This window comes from Entelurus aequoreus, linkage group LG10, assembly GCF_033978785.1.
Source record: "Entelurus aequoreus isolate RoL-2023_Sb linkage group LG10, RoL_Eaeq_v1.1, whole genome shotgun sequence".
Classification (NCBI taxonomy): Eukaryota; Metazoa; Chordata; class Actinopteri; order Syngnathiformes; family Syngnathidae; genus Entelurus; species Entelurus aequoreus.
In genome coordinates, this window is record NC_084740.1 from 40,181,973 (window position 1) to 40,191,972 (window position 10,000).

General features: G+C 39.1%; 1 protein-coding gene across 3 annotated transcripts in view; it reads right to left on the minus strand.

Annotated features, from left to right (window-relative positions):
• Window positions 1-10,000, minus strand: part of cdon (cell adhesion associated, oncogene regulated) — a 213,580-nt gene that overhangs the window by 55,792 nt on the left and 147,788 nt on the right. For all 3 annotated transcript variants that reach the window (XM_062060861.1, XM_062060862.1, XM_062060863.1), the window contains 3 exons: window positions 9,350-9,488; window positions 3,260-3,538; window positions 1,205-1,351 (listed from right to left, as the gene is read on the minus strand). In XM_062060861.1, coding sequence (XP_061916845.1) covers window positions 1,205-1,351; window positions 3,260-3,538; window positions 9,350-9,422 — 499 coding nt within the window. In that variant the 5' untranslated portion in view covers window positions 9,423-9,488. The remainder of the gene's footprint in view (window positions 1-1,204; window positions 1,352-3,259; window positions 3,539-9,349; window positions 9,489-10,000) is intronic.

Below are 10,000 nucleotides of genomic sequence, written 5' to 3' on the forward strand. Positions count from 1 at the left end.
TACCGATATCAACCGATACCGACATCAACCGATATATGCAGTCGTGGAATTAACACATTATTATGCCTAATTTGGACAACCAGGTATGGTGAAGATAAGGTACTTTTTAAAAAAATTAGTAAAATAAGATAAATAAATTAAAAACATTTTCTTGAGTAAAAAAAAAAAGTACAACAATATAAAAACAGTTACATAGAAACTAGTAATGAATGAAAATGAGTAAAATTAACTGTTAAAGGTTAGTACTATTAGTGGACCAGCAGCACGCACAATCATGTGTGCTTACGGACTGTATCCCTTGCAGACTGTATTGATATATATTGATATATAATGTAGGAAGCAGAATATTAATAACAGAAAGAAACAACCCTTTTGTGTGAATGAGTGTAAATGGCGGAGGGAGGTTTTTTTGGGTTGGTGCACTAATTGTAAGTGTATCTTGTGTTTTTTATGTTGATTTAATAAAAAAACAAAACAAAAAAAACCCGATACCGATAATAAAAAAAACGATACCGATAATTTCCGATATTACATTTTAACACATATATCGGCCGATAACATCGGCAGGCCGATATTATCGGACATCTCTACTTGAAATAAGAAATTATTACTTTAAAAAAGTAGTTTTACACTTGTGAGTGTTGATGACACAGCTTTGCAACAGTTGATATTCTAGTTTCAAGCATGTTTTACTCAATATAGGTCATCAAATCTCAGCAACAAGCTGTAATATCTTACTGAGATCATTTAGGACCAAAACACTTAAAACAAGTAAAACACTCTAACATAAAATCTGCTTAGTGAGAAGAATTATCTTATCAGACAGAAAATAAGCAAATATCACCCTTATTTAAGATATTTAATCGTACTTAGATTTTAGTTTTTGCAGTGTATCAGTGATGCCAATCCTATATTTGTAGAGTATTCAGACCCCCTTCGATCAGGCGTACATTTTTTTGATTTTTTTTAATCCGTCCTTTCTAATCCATTTTCTACCGCTTGTTACTCTTTATGTCTCCTAGCCGCTCAGGTAAATCATATTGACTAAAAATGCATTTTCCCATCGATAACATGACATCATCTCACGCCCCCCCCCCCACACTGCCCAAGTGCAGCATATGACTTAGCTGAGTCGCAATTTTTTCAGGCACATGCAAGACGAAAAGGAGCCACCACTTTCTGAAGAAAAAAGCTGCCAGCCTACCGGAGGACGCGTCCACGATCTCCCCTCGCACTCGCAGCCTGGGTAACGCCGGGGGGACGCTGTGAGGAAGGGGACACTCGATGAGGGCGCTGCTGCCTTCCTGCACCGACAGCGACCGCCTGCGGCTGTCTTGGTATTGTGAGATGTCTGCGGACAGGAAGAAGGTTGGACAATATGCTGACTGGGAGAAGAAAACATAGCTCATTAAGGACGGAGATGGAAGGGCGCAGAGTAAAAACTCTGACCGCTTCCTTCCCGTCGCCACTCGGCGGCTGACAACAGGCGCCCTCCCTCAGCACACTGCAAAAAGTCAGTGTTCAAAAACAAGAAAAAAATAAAATAAAATGAGGGGTATTTTATTTGAACTAAGAAAATTTGGCTTGTCAAGACTTTCCAAAACAAGTCAAATTAGCTAACTTCAATGAACCCAAATATACCTTAAAATAAAAAAAATATAGTGCACTTTTCTTGGTAGAAAAAAAAAATTAGACCTTTTTGCTCAATATGTTGAAAATATTCTTAAATGAAGTAAATGCTAATGCCATTATTTTGACATAATGATATGCGCTCGGCATTACATTTCTTGAAACCAGCAAACTTATACTAAAAACTAGGTTATTTTTCTTAATGGAAAGGCAACAAGGCAACCGCTTGTTACTCTCTGGGTCTCCTAGCCGCTCAGGCAAATCATATTGTCTAAAGATGCATTTTTCCATCGATAACATGACATCATTGTGCCAAGTGCAATTAGTGCGCATATATACAGCCCGGCCCCCGGCCAAATTTTTTTAATTGTAATTTTGAAGAATTTATCTGAATGTGCATGAACTATCTCTGTTCAAAATTGTTAGAAATGTCAAATGTTTAAATATTAACTGTCAGTTTACTGTACTGTGCCAACTGTACTACTATATGAGTATGTATTTTCTATTGTTTCATGGAAAATAAAACAGCAAAGTCCATTTGGCTGTCATCTGTTTTAATTACGAGACACAATTGTGTCAAAATCAGGATTTTTTTTTTTACGCTTGAACTAAGTAATAAATGATTACTTTAAAAAAAGTAGTTTTATACTTGTGAGTAGAGATGTCCGATAATATCGGCGTTAAAATGTAATATCGGAAATTATCGGTATTGTTTTTTTTATTATCGGTCTCGTTTTTTGATTTGTTTTGTTTTGTTTTTGTTTTTTTTATTAAATCAACATAAAAAACACAAGATACACTTACAATTAGTGCACCAACCCAAAAAACCTCCCTCCCCCATTTACACTCATTCACACAAACGGGTTGTTTCTTTCTGTTATTAATATTCTGCTTCCTACATTATATATCAATATATATCAATACAGTCTGCAAGGGATACAGTCCGTAAGCACACATGATTGTGCGTGCTGCTGGTCCACTAATAGTACTAACCTTTAACAGTTAATTTTACTCATTTTCATTCATTACTAGTTTCTATGTAACTGTTTTTATATTGTTGTACTTTCTTTTTTATTCAAGAAAATGTTTTTAATTTATTTATCTTATTTTACAATTTTTTTTAAAAAGTACCTTATCTTCACCATACCTGGTTGTCCAAATTAGGCATAATAATGTGTTAATTCCACGACTGCATATATCGGTTGATATCGGTATCGGTTGATATCGGTATCAGTAATTAAAGAGTTGGACAATATCGGAATATCGGATATCGGCAAAAAGCCATTATCGGACATCCCTACTTGTGAGTGTTGATGACACAGCTTTGCAACAGTTGATATTCTAGTTTCAAGCATGTTTTACTCAATATAGGTCATCAAATCTCAGCAACAAGCTGTAATATCTTACTGAGATAATTTAGGACCAAAACCCTTAAAACAAGTAAAACACTCTAACATAAAATCTGCTTAGTGAGAAGAATTATCTTATCAGACAGAAAATAAGCAAATATCACCCTTATTTGAGATATTTCATCTTACTTAGATTTCAGTTTTTGCAGTGCACCCGCTTCCCTTTCTAAAAGCTACTTCCTGTCCGGCCCCTGCTTTAATGAGAGTGAAAGTTTGCGTACCTGCTAAAGTCACGCGCGCATGGCGGCTGGCGACGGCCGGCCCGCCTCGCAAGCGTGCCACACACTGATAGACGCCCACGTGGGCGGCCCCCAGGGAGGAGATGGTGAGGGACCCGTCGCTCAGCTCCACGCCGGGCAGGGCGTCGACCGGCAGGGGGGCGCCTCTGAAGCGCCAGGAAACGGCCGCCGATGGGGGGCGGACGGAGCAGCGCAAGCGAGCCACAGAGCCTGGACTCTGAAGCAGGGAGGCGGGCTCAGAGCGGAAAGACGGGAATTGAACTGGGGAGGGGAGAAAAAAAAACATGAAATAGATGATGAATGTAGAGAATATGACAGTTTTTACTAAGTGGTCCACGTTTATTGCAGTGTGTGTAGCAGTGACATCATCATGGCGTGGCCACAGGAAAAACAAAGTAAGGCATCATTCTTCTTATTTTGGTCTTCTCGCCATTCAGGAAGTGACCATTCTATGTCCACCAATCAACACGCTTCACACCAGTGCTTCTCAAATAAAGGGGTGGGGTCACTGAAATTACTTTATTAAATGTGTGGGTAGAATTTTATTAAACAAAACCAGTTTTATTTTAGAGGGGAACTGCACTTTTTTGGAATTTTGCCTATCGTTCACAATCATTATGAGAGACAAGAACACACAAGGCCTTTTTTTTTTTTCTTTCAGGATTTTAAAGATGATTAAAAAAACGCTCAGAAGATGCGGCTAATAGGAGTCTTCAAAGCCTCTAAAACAACTTCAAAACCCTCCATCAACGTTTTATATACACACTGCAAATATATATATAATGTAGTAACAGACACCTTCATAACAATATGTAATATGTACAATATACACACTGCAAGTATATATATAATGTAATAACAGACACCTTCATAACAACATGTAATATGTTTTGTATACAAACTGCAAGTATATATATGATGTAGTAACAGACACCTTCATAACAATATGTAATATGTACAATATACACACTACAAGTATATATATAATGTAGTAACAGACACCTTCATAACAATATGTAATATGTACAATATACACACTGCAAGTATATATATATAATGTAGTAACAGGCACCTTCATAACAATATGTAATATGTACAATATACACACTGCAAGTATATATATAATGTAGTAACAGACACCTTCATAACAATATGTCATATGTACAATATACACACTGCAAGTATATATATATAATGTAGTAACAGACACCTTAATAACAATATGTAATATGTACAATATACACACTGCAAGTATATATATATAATGTAGTAACAGACACCTTTATAACAATATGTAATATGTTCAATATACACACTGTAAGTATATATATAATGTAGCAACAGACACCTTCATAACAATATGTAATATGTTTTGTATACACACTGCAAGTATATACAGTGGGGCAAAAAAGTATTTAGTCAGCCACCCATTGATTGTCAATGGGTGGCTGACTAAATACTTTTTTGCCCCACTGTATATAATGTAGTAACACACACCTTCATAACAATATGTAATATGTACAATACACACACACTGCAAGTATATATATAATGTAGTAACAGACACCTTCATAACAATATGTAATATGTACAATATACACACTGCAAGTATATATATAATGTAGTAACAGACACCTTCATAACAATATGTAATATGTACAATATACACACTGCAAGTATATATATAATGTAGTAACAGACACCTTCATAACAATATGGAATATGTACAATATACAAACTGCAAGTATATATATAATGTAGTAGCAGACACCTTCATAACAATATGGAATATGTACAATATACAAACTGCAAGTATATATATAATGTAGTAACAGACACCTTCATAACAATATGTAATATGTACAATATACACACTGCAAGTATATATATAATGTAGTAACAGACACCTTCATAACAATATGGAATATGTACAATATACAAACTGCAAGTATATATATAATGTAGTAACAGACACCTTCATAACAATATGTAATATGTACAATATACACACTGCAAGTATATATATAATGTAGTAGCAGACACCTTCATAACAATATGTAATATGTACAATATACACACTGCAAGTATATATATAATGTAGTTACACACCTTCATAATAATATGTAATATGTACAATATTTACTGTATTTTAATCATTACTAATCAATTCCGGGACTGGCTTCTTCCTCGTAACAAAAAAAAATTGAGAAGCACTGATGGAAGAGATTTGGCGCTCCCTGATACCCTCGCTCATAAACACATTATAACGGGACTGTCTGTGGAAGTAACTTGTGGTTACAGTAAAACTAGTGGCGGGCCGTGCGTTTCCCACCTAGGCATTCAGTGATGTTCGACTTCAATGATTACCTCTCAAAATACCATCATTGATGTCACCACATGACCATTGCTGGAGAAATACTATACAGAAACACATTTACGCAATACTGGGCATTAAATCACCTCAACAGTGTATGAAAACGGGTTATTTTCTGGCGCATTTAAAAATCAGTAAACCCGCATCAGTAATTAAAACATATCTTATGTGGTGCTGTCAAAATTAAAATATCTGAACTCACATCGCCGCTTCAGGGGTTGGCCGACATGGTCTCACAAGATGTAGTTTCTCTTTAAATATCCTTCTTGAAAATGGCCTTGCAAATATATATATATATATCAGACCTCGTCCCCCCCCAAATTCGAGACTCTCATGGGAAAAAAATGAATTCTACTATTTTGCCACCACACAGTGGAATGCACTACCAACAGACCTTAAAATTCGAACTTCCCTACTAAATTTTAAAACTGCCATAAAATCATGGCTCAGCTCAACCTCTACCTGATCTGAACCAAAATTGATCCCCAGCAACTCTTCGAAGCTTCAAACAGGTTTATATGTGGTTATAGTAGGGGTGTAACGGTACGTGTATTTGTATTGAACCGTTTCGGTACGGGGGGTTCGGTTCGGTTCGGAGGTGTACCGAACGAGTTTCCACACGAACATATGAAGTAGCCGCCTAAGCTAAAGTCTTAACAAGCTGCTCTGCTTCCTTCTGTCTGTCTGTCTGTCTGTCAGTCCTCTACACAGCACCCATCATTGTCCCACCCACACAACCATCTGATTGGTTACATACAGAGCGGTAACAGCCAATCAGCAGTGCGTATTCAGAGCGCATGTAGTCAGTGCTTAGCGTTTAGCAGATAAGCATCAGGCAGCGGACTCTCCCCAAATGATAATAAACACCTCCCAGTGAACTACTAGTAACATCACTATGAGCCCTTTGACCTTCTAGAAACATAAACAGCAGCTCAGCTCGCCCGCAGTCCTGGCTTGAGGTGAAGGCTAATTCGCTTTTAGCGTAACTTTAGCTCATTTTGCGGTGTGTGTGTGTGTGTGTGTTACGGACAGCAAAGCCCTGTCTGTCTGTTATTTCACTTTACATTTTTCTGTGTTGAAGCAGCAAAAAAGGACATTATGTTAAATAAAGAGTTTCTGTCTCTGATAGTTGATATAATAATGTAAGTGCATCATTAAGCCTACATGAACTCCATGGTGTTCAGGGATGAATAGTCTCTCCTATTGCTATTGTACTATTTTTTTCAGCTATAGTTACATTAATCATTAGTAATGGAGCAGCCTAGTTTTGAATGAAAAATATAACATTTACATAATAAAAATCAACTACAGGCTTTCCAAATGCTGTAATAAATTAAGCATGATGAGTTGACTTGAAACTGTTTAATGTTGCACTTTTTATATGTAGAAGAAAAGTTTTGTCATTTTATTTCATCTGAGCAACAACTTGAGGCAGTTTAATGTTGATTAACGTGGGCAGAATTATTATAGTGTTCCCAATGTTAAAAGGATAAAGCCATTGTTTACAAATTTGGTAAATAAATAACCAAAAAATTTATATTTTGTTGTTTTCTTACTGTACCGAAAATGAACCGAACCGTGACTTCTAAACCGAGGTATGTACCGAACCAAAATGTTTGTGTACCCTTACACCCCTAGGTTATAGTGTATATATATTTTCTCATTCTGTTTTGCACACTCTTGGAGTCAACATGTGCATAGTCATGTACATAGTGTCACGTACATAGGAGCATAATATGACATGAAGAGAATATGAATACTTTTAGATATTTAGGGAAAGTAAATAAAAAAATGACTTTTATCTTTAATTGTGATCATGACTTCTGGTTATGTTAGGCCAGCAGAGAAGGCCTTGCAAAGTAGACGGCAAATAAGTCTGCTTTTAAACACACCTGTTCTGCTAGAGCAGGGGTCGGCAACCCGCGGCTCCGGAGCCGCATGTGGCTCTTTGACCACTCTGATGCGGCTCAGCTGCATACTTGCCGACCCTCCCGGTTTTCCCAGTATACTTAACGACCCCCCCGATTTTCCCAGGAGACTGCCTCTCCTAGAAATCTCCCAGGGTAAATATTATCCTATTTTCACTCTAATTACTTAATCAAGGGCGTGCCCTAATGGCACTGCATTAATTGTCCTCTATAGCATTTACAAACAGCGTGCCAGCCCGGCCACACGTTATATGTTGCTTTTACTTGCACACGTAGGCGACAGCAAGGCATACTTGGTCAACAGCCACACAGCTTACACTGACGGTGACCGTATAAAACAACTTTAACACTGTTACGTTACAAATATGCGCCACACTGTGAACCCACACCAAAAAAGAATGACAACAACATTTCTGGAGAACATCCGCACCGTAACACAACACAACAAATACCCAGAATCCCATGCAGCCCTAACTCTTCCGGTCTACATTATACACCCCCGCTACCACCAAACCCCCCCCCCCCCCTCTCCGTGCGTCGGTTGAGTGGAAGAGTTAGGGCTGCATGGGATACTGGGTATTTGTTGTGTTGTGTTTATGTTGTGTTACAGTGCAGATGTTCTCCAGAAATGTGTTTGTCATTCTTTTTTGGTGTGGGTTCAAAGTGTGGCGCATATTTGTAACGTAACAGTGTTAAAGTTGTTTTTGTACGACTACCGTCAGTGTAAGCTGTGTGGCTGTTGAACAAGTATGCCTTGCTGGCACTTACGTGAGCAAGCAAAAGCTGCATTCAAAATGTGGCCAAGCAGGTACGCTGTTTGAGCAGGCTGTAGAGGGCGCTAAAAGCAGTGCCAGCACATCCTGAAATTTGGGAGTCTCCCGGAAAATTGAGAGGGTTGGCAAGAAAGACGCTATCAAGCGCCATACAATTAAAAGTCGCGGGCCGCACTAACATTAAATTTCCATATTAAGATGCGTGCTGGTGCGTGTGTCTGAGACCCCTGGTTAACATAGCGCAAAGCAATTTAAGCTTGGTATGCGGTGTTTTTCATTTTAAATTTTCAAAATTGTTTTGTGGCTCCCATTGTTTTCTTTAATTTGTGAAACTTTCCAAAATGGCTCTTTCAGTGGTAAAGGTTGCCGACCCCTGTGCTAGAGAATAAGAAGATGTAGCAGGAGGACTTTGTTGCTATATTTCAGAGGCGGCGTTAATAATGAAATGAAATAAAAAATAAAAAATCACAATATATATTTTCTTAAATAAACTATCAATAAAGTTTAAGTGCAAATAAAAACACAGTGTCACCACTTTAGTCATCATTTTTGCGCATAAGAAATTTCTCTGTGACTTTGGCTCCAGACTTCTTCTGTTTGTTTGATGTTGTCATTACTGCCTCAAGTGGTGGAAAAGTGTATTACAACTGAATACCGCTGTGGCCCATACGGACCACAGCTGAGAAACAGATATTTTTTGGCAGCCAAACAATGGGCCCCTATGGTCAAGAAACACTTCTGTATAGCACTTTATCTTGTGTTCAAAGTGTACAAAAGGGACTTTTGTCGAGGCTGGAACCCATTATTCAGATTGACATTGTTCCTTATGGACAAATGCGCTTCACTATACAAACTTTTCTATTTACAAACCCTGTTCAAGAACCAATTAAGTTTGTGAATCAAAGTTCCGTAGCATGACTTTTTTGAAAGAATAAATATATCACATGAATGACCCCGATTGGGCGTGTTTGACCTTGGCGGAGGTACAGTAACTCACGTGTGCAGCCGACGAGCAGGGACTGGCTGAGACACAGCACAGTGGACAGGAGGACCCTAAGGCCACTGTCCATGGCGCCCTTTGACCCCTGCCAGCAGCCGTGTTGCCCGCCGTTCACGCTCTCTTCCGATTGGCCAACCTGGGAGAAGAAAAAAACAAAAACACGTCAGATGGGAGCTTGTCGTCACGGCGACAGGAGACACAGGAGGACGTCTGTAATCTTCCCGTCACACCACTTGACCCCCTCTTCTCACACGCTGGTCTCCACGGAGACCGGAATGCGCCCCCCTCCCGCCCACCTACCCCAGGACTGATGGAGTGTCCTCTTCATATCACTCTCATGTCACAGCGCGCTGCTTCCTCATAGGCTCACTGTAGCCTGACGTCCCGACCCGGACCGGACCGGAGGACGTCGGAAAGGCAGCAGGTAATTAGGAGCATTCCTGCATCCTTTTCAAGCACTTCCTTCTGTGTTGGGGGGTAATCCCACCGGCCTTTGATCCCGGGGGTCCAGCTCGGTAGCCAGGGTTTGGGACGGAGCGCGGCGGGACAATGGCCGCCCAGCTGGGATATTGATGAGGGAGACGGGCCCACGGGTGTCTCAAATTAAACAAAGATGGTGTTTTTGCCTGCTGAGCGAGTGGTCACTAT